The sequence below is a fragment of the Pteropus medius genome, unplaced genomic scaffold (genome assembly GCF_902729225.1).
Source record: "Pteropus medius unplaced genomic scaffold, Ma_sr-lr_union100, whole genome shotgun sequence".
NCBI classification, from domain to species: Eukaryota; Metazoa; Chordata; class Mammalia; order Chiroptera; family Pteropodidae; genus Pteropus; species Pteropus medius.
This window is the reverse complement of record NW_024346667.1, coordinates 919,163-945,925: the sequence shown is the minus strand read 5'-3', so window position 1 is coordinate 945,925 and position 26,763 is coordinate 919,163. Positions and strand designations below refer to the sequence as shown.

General features: G+C 46.2%; 1 protein-coding gene across 1 annotated transcript in view; it reads left to right on the top strand.

The window, feature by feature from the left end:
• The first annotated feature begins 13,670 nt into the window (after nt 1-13,670).
• SETD7 (SET domain containing 7, histone lysine methyltransferase) overlaps nt 13,671-26,763 on the top strand; it is a 37,573-nt gene continuing 24,480 nt past the window's right edge. The window contains exons 1-2 of the mRNA XM_039875808.1: nt 13,671-13,976; nt 21,795-21,924. Coding sequence (XP_039731742.1) covers nt 13,937-13,976; nt 21,795-21,924 — 170 coding nt within the window. The 5' untranslated portion in view covers nt 13,671-13,936. The remainder of the gene's footprint in view (nt 13,977-21,794; nt 21,925-26,763) is intronic.

Here is a 26,763-nt window from a genome sequence, read left to right as displayed (position 1 = left end):
CTTATATTTTGAAATGATTCAGTGAAGTAAAAAAAAATTATGGCAGAACAAAGGACATAAAAGACAGAACCCTTAGAAGGAGACATACCAAACCTGTACAGACCATTGCAAAGCTATTTTATGCAGGGACGAAACCAGGAGCACATCCACCTGCCGCGCCCTTGAAAGGCCCTCCGGGACTACTATAAGCAGTGAGAGCCATTGTGCCCACTCTGCAAATATCACCGGCATTAAAGCCCTGGCGGCTGCCACCTTGGTTCCCAGACTGACTGCCTTGGTATGGCAGAGCTTGTGCTCAAGTCACCCTCGTTTGACTCCGTCTGGCCCCAGAGATACGCGGGCGATTCAGATATGCCGAAGGGAAGCCGGGAAGTGCTTCTTTTAAAGTGAAAAGTTAGAATTGGCAGAGAATGGTTTATTTTATCCGCGGTTTTGAAGAATCAACTACCGATCGTGTTGAGTCAGAGAAGCTGAAGGGAGACCGGGCAGGAGCTGAAGACGCCGCAGACCTGGCTGCTGCCTGTCCCATCCACAAGGGCACTTCAAAGTAATCGCCTGCATTCTCCGACAGCCTCCTTTCCCTGCGGATCGTCTCAGTGCACCCCGTCCAGGACTGGACAAAGCTCTACTGCTGCGCTTTCCGACTGGCTCACACGTTTTGATCAGACCGTCAGGATGGAGGCTACTTAGTTCGCTGCTAATCATACTTGCAGTGACGTCACAAGAATTAATTCCCCTCCCTCAGTGATTAGATGTCATGATTAGACGATCTTTTCTATTACATTAAAGCAATCTTTTGACAGGAAAAAAAGAAAAAAAAGCAAAGCCTTGACACCATCATAGAAGAAAGCTGAAGCGGTGAAACCAGCCCTTGACTAAGAGTCAGTCAGCTACTTAACTACTGACCAGCTGCGAGACATCGGTCAACCTCTCCAGGCCATGTGCCAGTGACTTCCAAATGCTGGAGCCAGGCTGACCATAACCAAAGCACCTGGAGAGCTTTCTACATGCCCAGCTCTGCCCTGCAACTCTGATTGAGTATCTCTCAGATGAAGCCTAGGAATCGACAGGTTTTAAAAGTTCCCTGGGTGACCCCTATCCACAAGCAGATTTGGGAATCGGTGAACTCGATGTTATCTAAGGTATCCTCCAACTCTAAAAACCTATGAAATTTTCCTTTATTTCACTAAGAACAACCATAACAGCACCCTCAAGTTACTGGTATTGCCAAGTGCATCCCAAATGTCAGGGAAAATAGAGACATTGGTCTTTATTGCAGATGCAAGGATGGATTTTAATGACCTTTTGAAGTCAAGACCCAGTGAAGGGCATGGCTGCCACCCAAGAGAGAATGGTGTTTGGTTCTTGCCTGTCTCTGTAGAAAGCAGTGAATACTTCTCTGGGGACAGAAAATTCGTACCACATTCTTGACAGAGTCCTGCTGGAAAGAATCCCTCCCTCTTTAAACAAAGCAAATTCCTTGCTTTTAAGTGTACTGACAAACTGGACCACCTTAAGAGTTTTATGTTTTTACATCTGCACATATTTGATGAGCAAAATCTCTGTGATGATAACATCTTGCGGAGAAGAGATTTTAGACAGCGAAAATGTAAGACACTCTTTCTTTCTTGGGAGAATTTAGAAAAGAAAGAACTTCCATTACTGTTAGGCGTCAAAGCGTGTGCTTCCACCACCACTCGCAAAAAAAAGATATATCGAAGCCTGAATCCCAGTACCCCAGAATGTGACTTCCTTTGGAAAAAGGATCTTTGCCGAGGTAATCAAGTTCAAGTGAGGTCACTGGGTGAGGAGAGGGGAGCTAGACAGTATGACTGAGTCCTTATAGAAAGGGGAAATTTAGACACAGAGACAGACACGCACACCAGGAAGAACATGTGAAGACTCAAGGAGGAGACAGACTGGGGCTGGAGAGCTGCATTTACAAGCCAAGGAACGCCACAGACTGCTGGCAAACACCACGGCCAGGGAGAAACAAGAGAGGCCTCCCCTGCATATATCAGAAGGGACGTGGGCCCTGCTGACAACTTGATTTCGGACTTCTAGCCTCCAAAACTGTGAGACAATACATGTGTGGTACTTCCTTATGGCAGCTCTAAGAAACAAATATAATCACCGACCTAGATTTTAAAGTACTACTACTAGTAATAACAATAAGAAATAATGGCCAACATCTGTTGCTGGGTTTTACGTGCATGAACTCATTGAATCCTCTCCGTAATGCAAAGAAGGGGGATTATCACCCCCACTTTCATTTTATTGTCCTCCACATTTTAGAAAGAGGGCAGGTATGGCTATGTGAGATTAAGAAACTTGCTGAAGATCAGACAGCAAAAAAGGGATGGGACGTGGATTTGATCTTGGCTACGTCTTCCTTTCATATACTTCTGCTGACGCTGTAGAGTAGGCCCCATGGGGAGAACGAAAACTAGTAAAGAAAACCTGAGCGACTCCTCAGCCACTGAGGCCAGTGTTTATGGCCCAGGACCATTATTTTGTTTAAAGTGAAATTACAGATCAGATATAATCGGTAAGTACCAAAATATAGTAGTAAGTAAAATGTAAAATGGTTTTAAATTATCTGCAATAATCCAGACTCTGCTTCTGTTAGTATAGAGCAGTCAATAATTAAGTCTATAAATTAATATTAAGATAATAAAAAGTGATGGAAGAAGCACGACTGTTTCCATTTCACAGGTGATGAAACCGAGCCACTTCAGAGAGAGGCGACTTGCTCAGAGGACACGCTGTAGTAAGTCCAGAACCAGAGCCAGACTCTACCCTTCTGAGTCCAGCAGGCCCTGCCTCCTTTAAAAACACACATCTGTGACGTATTCCACATATGCCTAATTACAAAGAGATGGCACATACGATGTGAGCCGTATTTTGCAATGTGATTTCGTTCCCCCTGAATTAGCCCAGTGGAATATACGAACTCTTAGGGCTGTAGATAAAAAGAGTCAAATGTCTATAATATTTAATATATTAATTTGGTTGCATATATATATATATATATATAAATCACACACTATATAAATAATCTTAATTAAGAAATGTTGCTATTTTCTGTCTCACACGTCGTGAGGCAATTTTATTCACACTCTTCACAAACATCTTCAACACGAACACGTTCACCAGAGCTCTTTCTTTTCCTGCCTAAGCGCTTCCAACTCTATAAGACACTGTCGTTGGAAATGTTACCTCCTTTCCTTTAGGTGCTCTAAATTTAGATTCGCCATTGCTACAAGTACAACTCTTTACTGTTACTTTTAAGTGATCTTCAAGAATTCATTCACAATGATACACGGCACTTCACAATTGTGAGGAAAAATAACGAACCGTGGGTTAAAATTTCTTTGCCTCCTTTACCAATTCTGCCAGGAGACTTTCTTTACAAGCTTCGAAATTCGGGTTGATGGGAGTTGTTTCAGGTTAATGGGTCTTTCCCAAATAGAACGCTTTCTTATTTCAAGTAACGTAAGAAATTTTAGAAAAACCGCCCCCCCACCCCATTTTGTGAGGCCTAACTTTTAGGCAATAAAAGCTTTGGCTTTAAGGTAGCAGCACAAAGATAAGATATGGGGGGCGGGGGGCAGGAGGGGAGCGGGGAATGCCTGAGATTACCTAGTGGTAATTTCAGTGACAAAATGATGGTTTTTAGTAAGAAACCCAAACTGAACCTATTATTACTTAAGTTGTATTAACCTGTTTATACTTAGACAACTGAAGCAGAAACCCCTGGGAAAAGCTCACGAATCACCCGATTATTACATACTCGGATCCTGGCTGTGCGGACAAGTTCTCACGTCGATTTCAACCTCTGCAGCTGGATGGGCGAGAGCGCTGGCTTCGGTGTAGCGCTGGCTTCGGTGTAGACCTGGGGAGCGGTCCCACGGCAGGCGCAGGCGCAGACCCGCCCGAGCCCCACACCTGCACCAGGTGTGCCTCTTGTCAGAAGCCACAGCCAATCAGACGCAGGACTGAGGTGTGTCCCTGTCGACTGGGTTTCCACTCTGTTCTGGAATCTTCCACACCCTAGGCCTTAACCCTGCCCCCTTATCCTCCTTTGCTGTAAGATGCTTTTCCTCAAGCAATCGTTTTCCAAATAAACATTTAAATTGTACGTCTTAGTCATTTTCCCTGTTTTGTTTCCTAGAATTTCAACACGAAGTGAGCACTGCGGGTTAAATAGGCTTTTGTGGGTTAGTCTGGGAACATTGTTCGCAGTGGAAAATGCATTCTGTGTTGGAAACAAACACCGCACACAAAGAAGCGTTGGAACACAACCGCTTTGCAGAGTGAGGACCGCCTGTCCAGCCTCAAGCTTTAACCATCAGGGTTAAAGCTTGCGACTGTTCTCTTTTCAAATCTGGGCAGCCTTTTTTTTTTTTTTTTTTAATCATTCTAGGATAGAAAGCTATGAGATTCCCGACCCACATGTGAAGTCCCTGAAAAACAGAGCATTTGATTTTCTTCTTTTTGTCATCCTCTTTTTGACTGGAAGGGGTGGGTATAGAAATAACGGGATGCGATTGCCACCTTCTGTATGAAAACACCAGCCCTCTGAGGAGAAGGTGGTGGGAGGTGATTAAACGGTTTGTTCACTTGACAAAGACAATCTACTTGACTAATGAAATTCTCCAACAACCACAAATTGAGCCGGACCCTGTGCTTAGGCATGCCGCTGAAAACTCTGACCTAACAAGCAAGGTCTGCGGGGAGACCGACACTAGGTAACAGAATAAAACAAATAACAAGAACATGTAAACTAGCGGCGACAAATGCTATGATGAAAATTGAACAGGGGAAGTACCAAACAGGAGAAGAGTGCCTGGGCAGCTCCTTCCGCTTCGATGGCCAGGAAAAGCTCCCCAAAGAAGGACTTTTACCCTAAGACAAAACCCAGCTATGAGAAGATATAGGGAAGAAGGACAGTGAGTGCAAAGGCCCTGAGGTAGGATAGAACTTGATCTTATTCTAGGAACAAAAAGGGCCCATGCGGCTGGAGGTTAGCAACTGAGAAAGGGGTGGTGGAGGTGGGGTAATGAGCGGGCTGCTCACACAGGCGGGGAGGCCTTGCCTCCGGGGCGAGTTGATTAGATCTAATCCTAAGGCAAGGACAACACTGGAAGGCTGCAAGCAGGGCGTGGCTTCTGTGATCTGATTTGAAAGAAGCAGAAGCATTAATAAATACGGTGACAGTCGGGATGGTGGTGGCCATCAGGTTTTGGGTACTTACCATGTGCCTGGAGCTGCATTACATGGGTTAATCCTCACAGCCACTCTATGGAAATCATTAGAATTTCCATATTACACAGTAAGAAAATGAAACCTGGAAAAGTAAAGAAATTTGCCTCCAGCTGGTAGTGTTTTTAATAACTTCCTTTTATAATTATAGAAGTTAATCACTGCCATCATAAGAAAACTTTTTCAAGTGAGCAAAAAGAAAAAAAATCACTTGAGATCACATCGCAGATTACTGTTAACATTTTAGTTTATATTTTTCCAGATGCAAATATATTATCTACTGTTCTCAAAAGTATGATTGCTTACTTCTACATATGATGTAATTCCCAGATTATAGATTTTTTTATATTTTTTAAATTAATTTTAAGAATACTGTCCACAAATCCACCTAGAATGATAGTATGGGAAAAAAGCCAAATTGTAATACATAGAATCAAGTATACTATTGGATGGTTAACTAATATGAAGTATTAATTAAGAATAGAGTTAATTGATAAATTACTTGTATATTTTTGAAAACTGTCTGAAAGGATATATACCACATTGTTGATAGAGGTTAGTGCTGGTTTTTGGAATTTCAAGTGAGTTTAACGTTTTTCTTTTTGATAGTCTTATCTGTCTAATGTCTCTGTAACAAGTGTTTTTCTTCTAAAAGTATTAAAGTAAATGGTGGTGTAAAATTAAAGATTAAGACTGGATATTTCTTAATTTAATGAATTCTCCGAAAAGCATTTTTCTGTCCTCTCTATGCCCACAGCTCGAAAGTCATCCATCAGTTGCAAATTGCTCCCAAGAAGGCCATACCCAGCGACCTGCTTTGGTGGCCTTGTGTGGGTTGGTCTCTCGGAGGCAGAGACCCTCCTCTGGCCCTAAGCCTGCACGCATGTCCTGGGCACCCACACATCCAGCCCTGTGCTGGGCGCCATGAAGGCCAACACAGCGACAGTGAACATAATTTCTCCCCTCTACCTCACCACCAAAACCAGAAAAACAAAGGGAGCCACTTGGGCTCAAGCAGTATGTCATCTCAAGTAAGTGAGGGTCACTTGGGACACCTCCAAAAAAAATTCAAAGTTCTCCTCTGCCAGCGACGCAGCCACGTGTATGCTCCTGTGGTTTTGTCACCTGTAAGTCCAGCTTGCATGGCACCACAAAACTGAAGGTTGAGCTTCCGGAAGAACTATTCTTTTACTCGGCCATCTTCTAGAATCGTTTCTCTAGCACTGTCCTGTTCTTTCTTTTTTTTTCCTCTGTGGGTGTCTCTTCATGGTTTGGACAGCTATGGCTCCAATCCCACTACTGCTAGTTATGTGACCTCAGACAAGTTATTTACACTCAGAGACTCAGGTTTCCTCGTCTATAAGTGGAGATAAGGCCATTTTCCATAAGGCCATTTTCGGGATTAAATGAAATCATGTGAACCAAGCTCCTGGGATACCGGAGACCGTCTCTAAATGCCTCTCTCTTCTCACGTCTCTCCCGCCCTCCTATGCCCACCATCTAAAAGATCTCATTACTCAGCTTGAGATGTGTGGTGCAGATGAAGGGCTGGTGGGCCTTGGTCTGAGCCCGTCCAGCCACATTTTTGTTGGGTGATCCTGGGCAAGTTTTTAAACCATCACAATCTTGGGGATTACTATGCGACATGAATGAGATCGTAGATACTGAATTACTTTCCATTCAAGATCTAGCTCTGTAAATACTGAAAGAGTATGGCAACAAGAGAAATAAGCCCTTGAATGAAAATGAGATGCAATAAATAAAATTAATCCACTGGATAACCCAAAAACCTTCGATGAGCATTTTCACAGGGACTATTTTAAAACAGGAGATTTAATTGCAAAATACCCAAATCTATTCAAGACTGGTGGGAAGGAAAAGAAAAGCGACTTGCCCCTCTCTCATCTCACATACAACTGAGAAGGAACCTCGCCTGCTTCACGTCACCACCTTTGGCACATCTGAATGGGTAGAGCAAGACGGTCCAGAGAAGGGGAGGACAGGCGATGTGGAGGAGGTGCCCCCCCCCTTGCAGCTGAGCAACGAGGCTGTCCTCTGGGATGGGGACCCATGCTCAGCCCAGGCTTGAAGCATTGCCCAGATGCCAGTCGGGGAAGAGGTGCTTTGGACTTACAGAGGACCGGCTCCTACGGCAGAACCGTTCGACTAGCATCGTTCTCCCAGGAGACCGTGCAAGGCCCGCCACTGGATTGCTTCTTTGTGTTCCTCTCTCTCGAGCACAGGAGTCTTTGAACTGGGCTGGTTCAGTTTGGGTGAAAGATGTTCCAAAAGGCTGGCCACAGCATCTTTTCCTAGGAATTGATCGACGGACTCAGCAGTAGGACCTTACGTGACCTGAAAGGACCCTCTACGTGATTCAAAAAGACTGCACAGCGGGTCCCGAGCAAAGTCCATCCTGGGGAGGGACGACTCAGCATCAGGGCCCTCTCGGTGAGGGCTGACTATAGGTCAAGGATGTCATTTCCATGCCACCTGTCCTTGTTTGTGACTTGAGTTAACAGGGCCACGAGAAAGTTTTCATTTCTGGTTATTGAGTTCAAAGTCAGAGTCCTGTTTGAACAGTTTGCTCTCTGTGTTATAATAGACGGCACCTCGCCCTCAAGGTGAAATTTCACAGCCTCAGTCATCACAGCAAAAGGCCAACCTCGCTACTCCTGCGCAGCAGAGGAAAAGTAGCCTTGAGCTGGGCACTCAGAAAAAGATGCACAACTTCATCATGGCACAGGACATATTGCCCTTAATAAGGCTGATCTCTTTATCCAATGGGCATAGTAGCCTGAGGAAGATTTGGCCACTCACTGTCTGTGGCCCATGAAGCAAATATGAGGTGCTTCTCCACGAACTTGGGTACCAGGTTTCCCTCAGAAAGTTAGACTAGCAAAATCTGCACACACGATGAATTTGACTGGAATTCAGGGAAAGTAAACCAAGACAGTGACTGAATTTCTGACTGAAGAATTTGGAGCTACTCCAAATTTTCATCAAAGTGACTTGACTGTCATATCAGGAAGGTAGAAATAGAATGTGATTATGACTTGAAAAGTGTAAATCTGTCTAATTGGCTGTATAGGATGCCGTGTGAAGAAGCCTGTTTGAAGAAGCTAACGCATGCGAAAAAGAGGCCCAAAGTCTCAGAAGCCAACAGGGCCACCTAAGCAGGGATGGGTGGGGTGCGTGGGCAGCTTTATTCTTTCAGGACATTGGGTCAGGAGTATTCCTCTTGTGGCCCACACAGAATAAATGTGATAAATTTCATTTATTCTAACTCCAAGCTAATTAAGCAAACATCTGGATGGAATTTGTCTTCTCAAGTATAATTTCCACAGAAGGAGACTGTGCTTGCCATGACAACATGAGTATTCTGGTCTATCAGTCACAATTCAGGTATGTACATCAGTGTCTGGGGTCTGGTTAATGTGAATCCACTCGAGGAAGGTCCGGATCTGGGCCTTAATGAATGCGGTGACATTTGTGGTAAATAAGTCAGCTAGAAATACCCTTCCATTCGCTCTGTGTACAGTAATGCCCAAAGAACACACAATATACCCATCCTCTGTAGTCTTAGCATTAGCACATATGACATATTGCAGGACTCAATGATCTTAGTTAGAGCCCAGTAACATTTTTTAAAAAGAAAAAAAAAATTAATTGATACTTAAGTTAAAACCAAACATTTGGCTTTGATGGGAGTTGCATTTTCAAAATGCCTGCATCCTATTGATTTTTCTGAATTTCTAAAGCCGTGGTCTCTTTAAAAATCATTTCCAATTTTTCATTTCTTTTTTTAAATTACATCACTCAGCAGCTTCACCAGACCCCGACCTGACAATATTTTCATATTCATCAAGACCAGAAGAACTAGACACACTGCAGAGGAAGAAAATCTGCCCGTAGTGGACCCAAACGGGGACATCTGGGCTGCGTCCTCCCTTCCTCCATGCCCCCAACGGTCTAAATTTAGTTTCCTGGATGGGCTGTAATGACATTAACATGTTGCAAGAACAAGAATCAAGCAGAAGAGAAAAAAGAAGCTTAATGTGGCACGAGGTATTTTAATGCCATGGCAACTCCGATGTCTTCTCTATTATTTAATTCACTTCCTCGGGTCAGGTGATTCTGACCTCTCTCCCCTGCACTTCCTGTTGCTGTGAGGAAATCAGGTCGCCCTGAATTCCCGAGCCCTCTTCATGACTGCAGTCACGTCTATTCCCGGCAGAACGTATTTTCTCCATCTCTTCCTTTGCTTTCGGGCCTTTATTCGGTGGCCTTGATGTCCCCCGTTGCTCTTCACTGAGCTCCACCTGCTGTAACTGCTTCCCTTTTATCCACACCTCCCCGCGCCCTCTCCTCCCTGCTCCTGTCCCTGCCCCTCCCTCCAGCTTCTACATCTGTCACCAGTGCAGTTAGCCACTTGATTTGGGACTTAGTGCTTCAGAATCCGGGGCCATGCCTCTCTTCCTAGAGTGAGATAAAGGTCCCTCCCTTGCAGATCTCAGTGCCATTAAAACGAGATAACTCGGGGACTCGAACGCGTCTTCCGCTTTCCTTTATCTGTGCGTATCCCTGGGGCTCTCCATGCTCTATTTAGCTTTTCCCCAGGAAAGGTGGACAGAGAAGGTTTGAGCTTAGACTGCAGCCCAACCTCCTCACTTCCAGAGGGAAAACGAAGGTCCAGAGAGCTTCCTGGACCAGTTGCGCGGCTAGTTCTTGGAGGAACCGAAACGAATAGGGTAAAAAGGCAATCGAATTGGCGAATTTGGTGGGGAAGAATCTTGTTAAGGCCTGAGCAGCACCCAAGCGAGCTGTGATGATTATTAAAGACTTCTGTCACTCATTCTGTCCTTGTCTTCCTGCCAGCAGTGCAAACAAACAAAGCAGAACCTGCCATAGATCCATGGGACACCTGCCTCCCAGGACCATGAAGACCCAGAAGACTGCCTGGGCCCCTCCAGCCACTACCGGCAGGACGGGATGAGGGCACAGGGACCACCGGCACCAGTGAATTCCTCACGAGTTCCACATTCTCTAGCTTTTTCACAATTTGCCAGTGTGTATAGTGGCGGATTGTCAGAATTTTTTCCCCTAAATGCAAGAAAGTGTATAAGATACAAGACGCCTATAAAAATATATTTATTGCAAAAGTTATATCGGTCTTATAAGTAAGCCGCAGCCTTCTCAGGGGAAAGACAGGGGTGGTCGAATGAATAAAAGAACTCGGTGTTTCTACTGCTTGCTGCAGTGGAAAAAGGACTTCAGTTTCCCAAGCTGAGGGGGAAGAAAGGGATGTAGCCCTGGATGTGAAGGCAGCAAGCCAGAACAGCTGAGACCAGCCACTCCTTGGTGTGAGCGTAGAAGCAAGTCTCACTCCAGGACCTGGCTGTCAGATGTCCTGTTGTGGTCCCTGTCCTCCCAGCCAGGGCGGGTTCTGGCACATGGATCTGCTGAGTTAGGAGCTGAGCCACGCCGCTGCTGCTGCTGCTCACAGCGATTAGAGCTCTATTGATTTTCTAGCCCCTGACCACAGTGGTGGGGACAGAGTACGACAGAGGAGAGTGGCGGGAAGCCAAGTGGAAAGAGGGTTTATGAAATGAGCTCTCAATGAAGAAAACTGTGGGAAAGAATGCGACAGAAGCAGATTTGGGGCCAGTAGATGTGGGAAAGTAGAATAACTCAAAAACTCTCTCCTGACTTGAGCTAAAACCAAGCGCTTTGCCAACACGCAGGCAGAGGATCCCGTCTGTGAGAAAGACTCAGCACTATTTATATAAAACAGAATATTCCTCTTTGCAAAATCACCGCTGACAGTGCTTAACTTTCCTTCTGTACCAGGCACGGTGTTGGGTTGTGGGACTGTAAATAAGAATCAGTCGGCCTAGAGAAGGGGATGGGGAACATACCCAAAATGGTTTGCAAAAATGCAAATGTATCTTAAAGGGGTCATGAAAACATTTTACCTACATATTAGGCCCAGAGCCAGCAAAAATGAATGGCGGCTGAAGGCGGGCAGGACTGTGTCCCAGCCCACCTCATGCGCGAATCTGTGACGGTTCTCAGGGAGCTTTCACTCTGGTCACTACCCATCCTGACAGTCACTTCCCATGCCCACCCCTTCCAGACCCAGACGATGCCTGCTTCAGGGATGTGAGCTGTGAGCAAGGTTCCTGGTGTTCTCAAGGCAGCAAGTAGAAAGGGAGCACCTGACGGTTTGGATGTGCACTACATGCTGGGAAATCCTCGTGGCACCGAAGGGATGGCTGGACATCCTCCTCTGAACCCAGAGAAGGGGCAGCGCACTTATGACAGGATTCCTGCCCCCACCCCCACATACCCACCCACCCACCATGATCTTGTATCTCTGGGGTTCCCCTGTGTGTTTTGAGGGGAGATTTCTGCCAATCTACATTCCCCCTGCTTCAGCCCCCTTTAGGAAAGGAATAAATTATTTTTGCTTCCTGTTAGCCTTTTTAAAAAGTTATTTTTTTGCCCCTGAAAATAAACTGGAAAATGAGGAAGGAGATGGTATCTGATGTGTTTTCGTATGTCAGTGTCACATATGAGGGAGATTATGTGTTTAAAAAGGGAAAAAAAGGAAAAATGTCATATAATTCAAAACCAGTGAGTGAGCAAACTCGGTATGATAGCTTTTAAGAGAAAGAAAGAGAGAGAGAGAGAGAGAGAGAATCCTGCTTCTGAGGTTCATGTTTCAGAATGATGTAACCTAAGTGGCTCTTCCATCCCCCACGGCAGGAACACCTTCTCCGTGTAGCTGTGGAGCCCAGGTATCTGCATTGGAGGACTTCCAGGAGGAGGTTCCACTTAAACTGGAAGAGTTCAGAGAGGTGTGGACTAAGCTGAGGCCCTCTGGTGACCTCTGGGTGATCCAGCCCCAGCCTAGGGACCTCCGAGTGGTCTAGCGTAAGCCAGAGGGACCTTATTCCAGAGTAGCCTAAGCCTCTTACCTCCTGGAGGAGGAATTCGGGCTGGTGGGGGCGGTGAGCAGCACCAGAACCTAACTCTGATCTAAGACCCTTCCCTGTCCTTCTAAAGAGTCAAAAGGGATGGAAATTCCTGGCAGTGTATGGGACAAATGTCCCTAACGTTGTTTTGTTCCCAACCCCCCACTGAGGAAAAGTGAATTTAAGAAGAAACTCATAACATTTCGGTAAAAAAAATACCTGGCATTTAAGCACAGAGCCCAAACCGAGGCGTGGACTGGGTGCTGGAAGCACTCTGAAATCTCCAAAGCTTCATTCGTTGTTCAGGAAACAAAATGGAACAACTTTCTTTGCTCCCTCTGGGCCCCTCCCTCGTGCAGTAGCTGTTCTTGGCAGGTGCCCAGAGCAGCACCCGGTAATTCCACGGCACATTGTGTACATTCGCATCCATTTAACCAGCTATTTACAGCCGCCCTTTATGCCACCTGTAAGAGGCAATGCCACAAAAATAGTAAGTGGCTGGGCCGGGAACCGGGTGCCCCGTGATTTTCTCCACTTGGAGAGCCCGAATCTATGGAGTGGTTGGCACTTGGAGAAACGGGGTGACAGCTGGGTACATCACACGTACAAGGGCGGGAGGCGCGAGAGGAGGCGCGCCAGACGGAGGGTCCTTTTACTCGCCAGCTCCACTCGGTGGCTCCTTTTCCATGACCGCACGGCTGGGAGGAACCTGCGGGCCTCCCGTGCGGCCGGTCTCCTGCCTGATAAAGAGCCCGCGGCCGCTCGGACTTGCTGAATTTCTGAATCACCGAGACGCCCGGAGGTCCCGAGGAGGGCGGGGACGCGGCGCCCTGGGGTGGGAGCCGCAGTCCCTTGGAGTCTGGGAAACCTGCTCGCGGATGTGATGCGGCGACACGGAGACACCTGCGCTCCCGTGCGTGCCGCACTCGTGCAGCTCCGGGTGGCAAACGGGGTGAAGTGGGGACGTGGGCGAGAGGAAGTTGAGGCGCCGGAGCGTTAGGAAGGCTGTCTGAGCGTCACTTGCTTTTCGGGAGCTGCCCCGAGGGGGGCTGGCGGGCCCCGCACGGCCGACTTCCAAGTTGCCCCGGCGCAGCCGGGGGCCGGGAGTGCGGGGCACCCTGAGGACGGGGAGCCGGCGGTCCCAGGTGCGGGAGGGACGCCCGCCGCGCCCAGGACCGCGTGGAGCGCTCGGAGCGCACGGAGCCGCCGAAAAGCCAAGCAGGACCCCGCTGGGCCCCGGGGCTCGCGGGCTGGAGCGCAGAGGCCGCGCGGACCCGGAGCGCCTTTCGTGTGAAGGAGCCTCACTTCTGGGAAGGGACAGGGAACTGTCAATCAGCGAGGGAGGGAGCGCACCGGCTCCGGGTGATGTCAGCGGATCAGCTGCTCGCTAACAAAGAGGGGGTATTACAGGAGAAAGTTGCGGCGGCGGCGGCCTCGGCGGCACCCCGGAGCCCCGCGGGCGAGGGGCAAGTGGGCGAAGGGCGGGGGGACGGCTGCGGCAGCCGCCGCTGAAGGCCGAGGCATTGCCAGGGCTGCAGGGGGAGGCAGTGCGAGCCAGCCCCGACTGCTCCTCCTCTTCCTCCTCCTCCTCCAAACTCGCCGGGCTCAGCCCCAGCGCTCGCCCAGCCTCCGGAGCACCCGGAGCGACGCGAGGCAGCCGCGCGGCCCCGAGCTGGACAGGGTCCCCCGCCGCCATGGATAGCGACGACGAGATGGTGGAGGAGGCGGTGGAAGGTACAAGCCTTTCTCGGGGGGCCGGGGAGGAGGCGCCGAAGGCTCGGGGCGCGCAAGGAGTGGCGGGCTGCGACCGGCGCGGCGCCGGGCCCCGCGGCCGCCACTGGCCCCGAGGCGGGCGGCCGGCCGCGCGGCTCCGGCCGGGGCCCAACAGGCACCGCCACGCCGCCGGGAGCGCGCGCTGCGCGCGGGGGCGCAGGCCGGGCCGCGGGGGGCACCGCCGCTCCACCCCGCCGGCCGCAGCCCGCATCCCGTCCTCGGAGTTGCGAAACCTGCCGCGCGCTCTGGCCTTCGCCCTGACGCGGGTGGAAGGTGGGGGTGCGCAGGAGGACGGCCCCCCGAGACCCGCGGTCTCCGCGGAGCGGTGCCCCCGCACGGCTTCGCCAGCCCCGCGCGCCTCTCCGGCCGCCAGCCCTTTCCTTCCGCTCGCCCCGGCGACCCGCGGTGACCGCGGCCGCGGCCGGGCGGGGTCCCCCCGGCGCGGCGCACGGGGCCCAACCTGGCACGTGGCAGCCGCGGCGCGGGCGGCCGCTCCTCCGAAAGCATGAAATCATCGCAGGGCAAGGGACGGTGCGCCCGACCCGGGGCTTGAACGCGCGCCGACCGCGAGCGGGTGGCCCTCCCCTCCGCTGTCCCCGAGCGACCTCAGCCGCACCGCCCCCTCCCCCTCCCTGCTTCCCAGCCGGGTGCCGCCGCCGCCACGCTGTGCAGGCGCGCCGCGAGCCCGACCGAAATTGCTGGGTGACACTTAACTTTCTGAATTCCGTGCCGTTGGCTGCGGGTGATATCACCGCCTCGGTGTCGTGTTTCTCCGCCCCTTCTCCTCTAGCGCCCCTCCCCCCGACTTTTCTCGCCACTTTGTTTTGCTGAGTTTCTCCACCTTTTGGCTAGTTCTAAAAAGCGAGGTAGGGACGTTATACAATCTCGTTGTTTGTATCACGAGATGATTTTGTAACAGCGAATACTGGAGAATACTTTTCAGCGTATTTATTTATTTTATTTCACCCAGACAGTGCGTCGTGATGTTTTGCAATGTAGTGTGGTGTTATTCCAGAATATTTTCAATTGCGCGTCTAAGTAAACAATTTTTAGCTTTTGGTTGAATCTGGTTTCTCTCTCATGTGTAAAAACAAGTTCTTATAAATAAATGGTAAAGAGAAACAAGGTGGCAACACCGTACAAATGCATAAGCATACGTAGTTATTGCTACATTGGGAGAAATTTTATGTTTTCATAAAACCTAATTGACTCCTTTTGCAGTGCTCTAGAGGGCTTAGGATGAGATTAAGTGGAATAATATTTCTGAATTCTCTAAAAGGTATCCATTATAATATATCTATTAAAACTTTTTTTTAATCCATCTTCAAAGAGTTTTTGCTGTTGTTTTAATTTCACAATGTTGTGAACTCACCAAACTATTTACCTCTCATAAGTAAGCCGATTTGGGGGAGTTTCCTGGGGCCTAAAGATATTGAGTCTATCCTTTAGAAGTCTTTTTAAAATTTAAGTTATTGACTTCTCGTGCCTTCACATTGTGAAAGATAAATGAAAACAGAAATGCTCTTCTCAGATTGTCAGGGCTTGCTCTCATCCTTCAAAGTTTACTTTTACTTGTGCTTGTAAAATTTGAATGCAAACTCTTGATGGTGCACAGTGTTCGGTAGATTAAACTACTTCCCCCTTTGAGGCTGTCTGGCAATATAAGGCCCAGTTGTCCATGGTTACCAGGCTCTTTTCAGAATGTAAACAAGCAACTGTAGAAATGTATCAATGTTGTTTTTGAACTTGTCCAATCGATAGAAACAAAGACTGTTTTTTATATAAACAAGCAAAGTTCTGTTATATAGGGTGACCATATACTTTGTTGTCCAAAATCAGAATATGCTCGACAATGAGGTCACTATAATACTTATACTAATAAAACAAAAACAAACTCATAGATACAGAGAACAGATCGGTGGTTACCAGAGGGAAAGGGGGTGGGGAGCGATGGAGATCAATTGCACAGTGATAGATAGGGACTAGGCTTTTAGGGGGGTGATCACTTTGTAGTTTATGCAGAAAAATTATAATATTATAAACCTGAATCTTTTATATGTAAATGTTTATGCTGGGGCAACTGGCTTAAGCCTTGAGCACCCAGGACACATGATCACTCAGTTGTACCTAAGCATAAACAATTAGAATAACACAGAATCTTTAAAAGTCCTTAGGAACATCGAAGGCTCAAACTTGAGCAGCACCTAGAGTATGTGAGTATGCATGCGGTAAACTGTCCCAGTGGGCTTTTCTCCAGCCATTCTTGGCCTTTTTAGTGCCATCTGTAATAGCCTTTACTTAACATATAACACATGCATGCAGGACTGGTGTAAAGCTAGTCTGGTATTTAAGTGCCAACTAACCTACCTCTCTCTGTAAACAAAGCCTCTGTTCTCAGTAGTTTCATTGTGTTTGCTATTATTATTATTGTTGTTGTTGTTGTTGTTATTGTTTAGTTCTTATTTTGTGCAGGCTCTGTGCTGAATGTTTCACACACACATTATCCACTCAGTCTTAGGAGGTGGATATTAATATTATCCTAATTTTACAGAGGAGGAAATTAAGGCACAGAGAAGTTAAGAATTTATCTAAGGATACTCGATGGGGTTGGAGACAGGCTTGGGCCTCCAGAGCTCCAACTCTACCATACCCGGCAGTCTCCGTACATTTTTCTGATTTTTGATTTTTAATGAGTCATCAAATATATGAACTACTTGGTAACTGAGCCTGGAAGCAACAGTTAAACATCATGTCAGTATCGCTCTTTATCAGTGGTAACTCTTTAGAGATTGGTTCTGATGGAGTTCAGTGACTTTCAAAAAATATATTTGGGGGAAAAGAATTTAACTTACAGCCTCAGCAAGAGACATTCTTTTTTTTTTTTTCCTTTTTTCCTCCTAAGAAATTTACTCTGGGGAAGCAACGAGTGTGTTCAGGACTCGAGTTGAAATGCCTTTTGTCACCTCATATACATTTTGGTTCTGTGTCAGGGCGAAACCGGAGCCCTGGTGAAGTTCTAATCCCGGGCTGGATGAATCCCCAAGGGGAGCTGGGTGGAGGGAGCGTCTGTGTGCACAAGGGCTGAGCTCCTTCGGGAAAGACTGCCAGCCTCGGGCCTCAGAGGCCTGAAACATCACCTGAGCTCCTGTTGTGTTTTAAAAAACTCTTTGAGGCTCATTGGTTCAGTGAGAAGTGATGCTTAGCTTCGGAAACAGAAATATTTATTACTAGATCTATGTCTTTGTCGATCTACAGATAGAAAGATGACTACAATGTGGTCTCCAATATAATTTCAAATTAATATATCATATGTAAACAGATTAATTACAGTGGTTGAGAGGAAGTAAAAATTACTTCCAGCCAGGAGAAGGAGATAGGAAAAGAGTTCCCAGAAGAGGTGATATGGAGTCAAGTGCAGTTGACAGGGCAACTTTGTGAGTAAAGACACAGAAGTATGGAGTTACGCAGGCACGTTCCGAGGTGAATCATTTGGTTCTGTTGTAACAGAGGGCCCAGAAGGAGAAAAGTGGAGGCTGAAACAGGAACAGGTGGCTGTGTCATAGGCCAAAGACAGGGACTGTGTGCTGGAAGCCATGGGAAGACTTGGGGGGCTCTAGAGCTGGGAATGACAGCATCAGAGCTCTGCTCTGGGCAGTGGTGAGCAGGGGAGACCATCACCTAGAAGGCTCTTTGCAACAGTCCTGATGTGCACTCATGAGGGTAGGAAAAATATGGAAAGGCCTGGAAACATACAGGAGACCCTCGGGAAGAATACTCAAAAAAGGAGAAATAAGAAAAGCCCCAGAGCTAAGGAACCAGAATGAAAACAAGCATCTCAGTGTTCCACTTCCCTAAGCCCCTCAAAATATCAAGAATATTTTCACCGTCTCCCTCCTATCTTATCCTGCTTGTCTCTAATAAGCCTGATCCTGCTCTGTACTTAGGGAAAATGCATGCGAAGTATACCGGCAGCACCGTCATCTCGTGGCCACACCTTAAAATTATGACCCTCACAGCTAATAATTGAGCTCTTATAAAGAATTACTCTCAAGAAATCAAATTATGTTTTTAACAACCAGTGTAAATGCATTATCATGGGGGCGTGTTCCTTGCACTAAATAAAATAAGCTTGCCTCTTATTATTATTACTTTTTTAAAGCAGTTCTATTCTACAAAACCAACAATGCGTGTAAGAGTCTCCTGTTCTGAAGGAAACACACACACACACACACCCACACACACACACTCAGATCTCCTGTGAGCAAGCCTGAGGCAGTAAGCAGCCAGGTGTCTGATCCGGAGGGAATTCGCCTTGCCCAGGTGCACAGAGACAGGCCTGGGCCTCAACAGGTTACAGAAAAAACTCAGCGGTAACCCGAGGGAAAAATGTCACTTTCTAACCATTCAGTACAGAGTGATCTTTAGAACAAAGTGAAAAAGTAGACTTGCGCGACTGCTACATTTTTTTCCCCTTTTCTCTAACTTGTATAAATATTTGCAATCATGCTGCAGACAGATAGACATCACGTGACCTGGGATGGCAGTGTCAACACAGAGCTGTCATTCCAGTGAGTTTTCTTTGATGTTTGGCCCGGGTGGCTGTTGGCTGATGGTGCATTTTACAAATTGACCTCGCTGGCAGTAAGGAGGACTCGTGTTTCTCCTTGAGTTAGGTAACACTCGGAAGGGATGGGAATTTGTAACCAGGATATGCTGTTGAAATGCTGGTGCTTCTACGAGGACTGTCTTCGCTACGAAACCTCTTGCACTTTTCTACCTGGGGCCTGTGCACACCTACCTGGTTAGAGGTACCTGAGCCCACCATCAGCAGGGAAGAAAGGGATTTCTGCTGGTTTGCCCATCTAGAGAGAAAAGGAATGGAAAGACTTGGGGCCAGACTTTCAGCATTCGGAAGCACGTTCAGAGCCGTGGCGTTTCCTGCAAGACATGTAGCACCGACTCCCTTGCCTGTAGGATTGGCCCTTAGGAGATTGCTGTGAAGTTTAATTTAGAGAAAAGGACATGTAACCCAGTGCCAGATGCATAGTAGATAGACAAACTTTTCCTTCTCTGTATATCAATGTCCTCTCCATTACATTGACTAAGACCGACAAGACAGATGTGGCATGCTCCATTGTCCAGATGGCATTTGAACAAGAGTCGGACCAGAAACTCGTCTAGCACAAATGTCGAAGGAGATGGGAGGCCACAGCAGCCCAGGCTCTTCTCTTCCCTACTTCTTTTCCTTTGGAAAGTCTCTTTGTCGTTTTCCTGTTTGGGTCGTTTTACATAGAAGCGTCTCCTAAGGGGACAACCGCTCTTGGCTGTTAAACAGTCAGAGTGGCAGCCTTGAACTGTTCACCGGTCCTGTTAATCGATCACATTGTCTTCCTTTTGGAAGAACACAGCAAACAGGCCAACAAGGGGTCCCGCGTTGGTCTGAGAGAGGTAGACTCGGACTTGCTCACAACAAAGAACCGAACACCTTTACGATGGCAGGGAAGAGCCACGCATCCACACACCTCCTTCTGACGTCGCCGGAGACACGGCCATCGGCATCAGTCAGCAGCTCTTCTCTGTTCCTCCCTCTTCCAGGAGACTGAGAAGGGGATGGGCTCCCTCCCCGCACTGGCCTCATGAAAAAGGCGTTGAAACAAGTATCCTTCACGGGGCAAGAGTGATATTTTTGCTTTCATCTCACTTGGAGTCAGCACTGTCCCTCGAGTGCTTTTAGTGTGTTATATGGAACTTTCAATTTTCTCGAACATCTGAATGTCATTGCTGAGGGTGCACCTGCAGTGTCTTATTCAGAAATAGGACAGGACCGCAGTGACCGGGGGAAGGTGGATGTGAATTTACACTGGGGTTTTCCCCACTTCGTGTTCATGGTTATCATCATATTTCCCTTGATCTAAAGTAGAATAACACATTTCATCAAACATTAACTTTCTAAAGTCTGAAATATGTGAACTGTTTTCTACGGGGAAAGCATTTTCAATGAATTAGTAAATACTTCAATATGAGGCTAAAATGATTATTCTGATATTTATACCTAAATCAAAAGTGAAATGCTAAATTCATAGCATGTTAATGGATACATTTAATTTGATCCCGACAACATTTCATAAAAGAAAGCTTTTAGCTTTATACTGAGTGATTTTTTTTATGAAAAGAAAAAAGTAAATTTAATTTCTTTTAATGAGAGAAATGTCATCAGTAGATACTTAGAAAATAATTGTCCAAATTATTTCATATGACTCAAATGTCATTGAATTATGTCACATACAGTTTGTTTTCAAAAGAGAAGAAAGCAGTCATGGCCTGTTTCCCTCTTGACCATTAATTTTCTGGCCCTCGGTAGAAAAAAATTATGTTAAGAGGAAAAGAACTATGCCAGCTGTGATTTATTTAAGTAGCCATGTTTTATTGTAATATATTCTAGGTAACTCATTCTACACAGTCAGGTGTAGCAAAACAGTGTATCTGTTGTTATTTTATGCTTATGTAATAATACAATAAAAAATAAAGAGCTTCTCTGTCCTCTCTAAGAGTATTTACTTATCATCTCTCCCAAGGAATGATATTCTTTTATCCCTTCAGAAGAAATCATTTTAGGAGACTAAAGAGTTCATGGTGGTGATACAATTTGTGTTTTCTTTTATGTCTGCGAGCCATCTGGAAGCCACATTTAAGTGTTTAATGTCATTGCATTGCCCATGGTGTTTTCATCCATGACCCAGGTCCTTAACCCAGGAAAAAGCCAGCAGATTAACTACTGCCTTCAGTCTCACCCAGCTCTGCAAAATCAGCTCGCAAGAATGTCTGGGGAGACACCACTGAGGTGACTGCTGGGTTTTGTGAAATATGTAGATAATGATAAAAAACCTAAACACTGACTGTAAACATAAATGTTGTAATACACCAGTCTAGGGACCCAGGCAGAAACAGCAACTTAAAGATCACAGTGTAATAACTGCTGCTCGATGCTTCAGAAGCATTGTTTAAATGGCCATGTGGACGCTTCTAGATACACTTGAAGCACAAACCCTCGTGGTCGAGGGTACATGACAGTGGTCAAGGGTATATGACAAGGTTATTACTGAATGTTCAAAGCTGGAAGATTTTGTAAAATAAAGCAGTAAGTTCAGAGTCAAGCTTAAATTCAAGCTTAGAAGGACTCCGAGTTCATGTGTTAGCACAATGAGGTGTTTAAATATTAGGGCAGTTGTGGAGACATGGCTATGCCCCTTGTTTGAATCTAACAAATAGCAGTGGAGATTTCAGAAGTCACCTGGCTAGCTGTCTTCCACGCCACACTATATAATGATACGTAAAATTATTTGTATATTTATTCTAGAATTGGATGACTTTTTGCAAAGACAGTATATCTGACAATAGACCATAAAATGGTGCTATCTCAACTACATTTCTGTTAAGCATGAGTTTGGGGGCCTTAATTCCAAATGTAAGAAGTACCACGTGGGGAAGTACTTGGTAAATTCAAACAGGCACTGCAGATGTTATTACTGATAAGAACTCTCAGTCCCCAGTAAAACGCAAGCTTATTTTTGGTTCAGATTCTGAAATGTGTCTGAGTCTCTCTGTCGTGGACCCGTCCGTCCGTTCATAAAGTGTACAGAACAGTTGGGGCGACACACTCCCCATGCGGGGAGCTGGAAAGCCGTTGCATTCGCTGGGCAGGGGAAGGGGACCCCTGTGGCTGCTCAGGGGGTGAGCGTTGAAGATGTTAAGGTTTGCCTTGTGGTTCCCTTTCTCCAGGGCACCTGGATGACGACGGATTGCCACACGGGTTCTGCTCAGTCACCTACTCGTCCACGGACAGGTTTGAGGGGAACTTTGTTCACGGAGAAAAGAACGGACGGGGGAAGTTCTTCTTCTTTGATGGCAGGTAGCACTCGCAGTTTTGTTTTGTTTTTGTTTTGTTTTGTTTTGTTTTGTTTTGTTTTGTTTTGTTTTGTTGGGGAGGGGGAGGTACCAAATTCCTTTATTTGAAGGAATGATATAAATGAAAGAATTTTAGTGGATGTTTTGGTACAACTTATAGAAAACGTAAAAGAAACTCCGACATGCACGCATTCTTACCTATGGGGACCAGAAAAGTCATCCCCATGGTTACGAGGAAGCCAGCCTAAGGCTTAGCTCGGTTGTCCCTGCCTCCTAGGGCGTGCTTGTCAAAGAGATGCTCTGCCGGGCCAGGTTCATGGCCCCCGTCTGGCACAATTTGGTTGGGTGGTCACCCACTTCTTTGATGGATTTCACCTGCTCATTCAGATAATGGGTCTCCATGAAATCACACCGTAGGGTCGTCTGTATCAGGGGCTGGTTTGTGCAGTTCCGGTTGTGACCAACTCACACTTTTTTCCAAGTGTACTGCACCCTCCATCGCCATCTGCCCAGTCAGTCCTCACGGGCTGGTTTCTTGCTCCTGGAAGGAAGATCAGCCACCTCGCTGGTTCTGCGGCTTCATCAGTTTCCCAGCGCGTTCCCTCTCCTCATGAGATCGGTCAGGAGAACATTTAGCCAAGTTCTGCAAAGCCACATCGTCACGGTCCGGGTAGACACAGGAGGTGAACAGCCGCGGCCTCACGGTGTTGTCTGTGCTTGTCTTGAGACAGCTGAACTTCTTGTGTGATGCCTTACGGCTGATGTCGGCCCTAGTGTCTTCTATGTTCTACCTCTGGTTAAAATATTTTCCCCAGCAGTGTTCCTGTTACTTTGCTTTCCCCTCCTGTATGAGGCTGCTGTGGGGCAGAAGCTCCTTCACCTCCTTAACCGCGATCCCTGGAATGACTGTAAGACTTTTCTCTCTGCGTGGGCTCAGCTTTCCAATGACTTTGAAACCCTGTCACCTTCAGAAATGAAGCGTGGCCATGAGGCATTGTCAAGCATTTAGAGGAATCAGAGTCACGGAAGGGCCAGCTCTTCCAGACCACTTGGTTGGGTAATACAGATAGGGGTTTAGCTAAAGCTCCTTGCCTTGGTAATAATCTGAAACATCTTAAACTTTGGAATTCCTTTGGGAAAAGAAATGTCTAAGCTGGCAGTTGAAGGGTGGCAATCAGGGACTGGCTTGTGACCCAGAATCCCTTTTCTATAGAAGGAGTAGGTCGTTTTAAAAAATATTAACAGTTTCTCAGGCTGTCAAATCATCAATATCAGGAGGGGTGAGGAAAGGAATCAACCCATCACAGAGCTTTTGTAAAATTTCCTTTTAATTATTCATTCTAACTTTCTCTTTCCCATTGCCCCCAACCCCACACCCCACTTTTTTTTATAGCAGAGCTTTGCTTATAAACTGTACATTTTGAATGATCAGATATTCCAACCCCCTTTTTTTTGCCCTGCTTTGAATGCCTGCTGGATACCTGAATTCCACAGAGGACCCCTTCGAGATCTGATACCAGCGCTTCCTTCTCGCACGGTCCCTTTACCTGTCCAGGGGGACTCTTTTCCTGTTCCCATAGCCACGAATGTATTGCTCTCTTCTGGAAAGTGGCCATTTTTACCTCGTGCTGCAATTATTCTTTTATTCATCGAACAAATATCGTTTATGTAAATGTGTCATTTCCCTTACAGAACAGAGGGTTCCGCAAGGGTAGAGCCTTGTCTGTCTCCTCTCCTGTGCTTCGCAGCACTTTCCCTTCATTTGACATTTTAAAAAAATTCGTGATGAATGAGTGTGGGAGCTGAGAGTAGGATTCACCCAGAACACACACAGACACACGCAGACACACACACGCGCGCGCACGCGTCACGCTTTAAGTCTAGCAGTTTGACGATCAGAGCAAGTCGTTGACTGACTCCAGGAAAACAGTCCAGCAGGTTTGGGTGAATTCATTGCTGGTTCCTTGCTTGCTTCACACCCTGAAACACCGAGTGTTGATGGGCTGGACGGAGCTTCTGAACCACGTGCCAAGAATGAGGCAGGTACGCGTGAGGGCCGGACACGTCCGAAAACCTCCCTTCCTCTGTCAAGCTAATCACTTCTGGCTCCAAACAGCTTCATCCAGTCACCCCAGTGTGTCACACGGTTGCAATAATTTGCACGTGTGTCAAGACATGAAAAAGCGGAAGCACTAGGCCAGGCTGAAACATGAAGCCAATAACTACCTGTGGGAAAGAAATTTGTTGATTGTTTTTTCTTTTTGAGGTACCAGTTCACTCGTTTTCATAGCAACCGCTCAAAACCCTGCAGAGACTTATGTCAAATAGTGGCGTCCAAGCGCAGTGGCGTCAGTGAGGCCCCGCGAGGTCGCCGTTGTTAGCTTTCTTCAGGTAGCTGAGGCCTGATGCCTCCAGGGAAGAGAGTCGGTATCGTTGCTTCTGTGACGCGAGATGAAGTGGGGTGGGCGCAGGTTCCCGTCACCTTCCTTCTGAAGCCCCGTACTGATCAAGTTATGAGACATCTCTTAAAAGGAGTCTCTGCAAAAATTAGCGAGAATCTGATGACTGGAAAAACGGTCGTGCTTTTGATTCGGTCTTTCTAAGGGGGATGCAGGATTCGGTCCGGGAGAAGCCAGTTTTCTCTACGTGAAGCAGCACCCTAATTTACATTTGTCTATTATTTTTTCTCCCTATCGCCATTCCCAATTTTTAGGGTCTGATGTGTTAGGTGAAATAAAGTGAGGACCCTACACCTTTCCTGCCAGTCAAGAGGCTTTGGTTTAAAAAAAAAAAAAAAATCCCCTAAAAAGGCTGAAATCAAGATTTTGAAATAAAAAGCGAGGAAACAAAAAGTTTCTATGAGAGTTTTAAAAAGTTGTCCAAACCTGTCGTGCTGGCTTACATTCCTCTCAAAGGCTTTGTTTGCAGTTGTGGGACCCTGTGTTTGCAAAATCACAAAGTCTAGAGACAGAAGATACAGATGGGATACGTTCTAGTCTTATATAAAACCTGAACCCACACGTGTGATTTTTTTTAAACCACTTTATTGAGGTATGGTTCACATCCAAAAAGCTGTACACATTGAATGTATACAACTTGGTAAATCTGGGTATAATATATGTCTGTGAAACCGTCACCATGATCTATGCCGTTAACTGGTATGTGATTTATGGGAAGGTTTCAAACAAGTATGAATTTATAGCAAGAAAATTCTACAATCCATTTTTCCCTTAACAAAGATTATGATACACTTGAATAAGGATTTTCAGTCTTCAGCTCACCAGGAAAATAGCCCTATTAATTTTTTTTAACCCAATTTCTAGATAGAAGCAGAATCTTTTATTTTATTTTTCAATCGCATATGTGGCCAGGGGCTTGACAGAATAAAAAATCTTCATGAAATACAGAAATGCAAAAAATGAACGTGCTCTCTTTTGTTTTGAACTTCACCCCACGTCGCAGAGTTTACCTGACTGCTACACAGACCTGATACACAGAGTGTTGATGGACTAAACCGAGCTTCTGAACCAGGGTGCCAAAACTGAGCTACATGTTCGCTTCAAAATACCGACCCTCTCACCACTGTTGACAAAGCATTTGAACATCTTAATTAAATATATTCAGGGCAAAATAACGAACAAGCTATGCATTCCTAAATCTCTAAACTAAGTTTAAATAGCTAAATTTTAAAAGGTAAATTTAATCGTTTACTTTTGTACTACTGTCTCAATTTCGGAAGACAGTTTGCTGGTTTTGAGATCTTAATCAACACTTAGTTTTTCCTTTATTATATGACAGAACATAAAACAGAAGAGCCGAGTTATACAGCCAGCTTATTTAGTCAGACACCTGAAGTCAGACCACTCGTCTTTTTCCGGCTAAGTTATCGCATAAATGAGGGAAGAATGAATGCGCAAACTGACCCTTAATTTGAAAATTGTCTTTTCAAGCAGTTATTGTTTTCCATGTTTCCCTCTTTTTAAAGGAAAGAAGAAAATTGTCCTAAGATTAGGTTATTGGGAGTAACATCTACTTTGGTCCTGAGTTAGGGGCATTTATGCAGTGAGGAGAAAGGGAGCATGGGCTTTGCTGACTGGGCTCTGGGGTGGATTCGCTGGAGCACTGTGGAGTGTCATGAAATATTTAGTATGCAAAATACTTTGATAGACACATCCTTGATCCTACATGTTTATGATAATATATTTTTCCCTTAACTGTTCTCATCTCATTTCAACCAAAATTTATGGATAGAAATACAATTTAGCAGGACTTCTTAAAATCTTAGAATGGTTCCAGAGAAGGGGTATTTCAATGCAGATTGCCTTTAGGCTGTGTCATATTAGGGGACCGTGTGGTTTTTAGCTTGATTCTGAGATAGAGATGAGTTAATTCTTTCAGTTTTACTTGTTTGTGTAGTTGTCGCTCTCCTCGTGAGCCAGTGAGATTCCAAAGTATTATTTACTGCTCCATGACTTCACTCTCTTGTGCCTGTGGCATTTTCTCGTGTCGATTTGCTATGTGAATGTGTCTGGCTGAGCGGGCTCCTCATAGTTTATCATTGGCCAAATCACCCAAGCGAAGCTGCCCATCTGATGAGCCACTGAAGGCTGGTGTGTTCCAGGTGACAGGTCCGTGCAGGATTCTTGTGTTTGCTTTTCAGAAAGTGCTTGGTCGCAATTTCAAAGAACTTAGAGTTTGAACGGACTTCTGAAGTCATGTATTCCAACCTCCCACGTGAGGCAAAATAAAGTCCCTTCTCTGTCCCTGACAGTCATCCAGCTTTTGTTGGAACCAGGCTCAATAAATATATTCCTCTGTATTCTAATGAACAGTTCTGACTAAG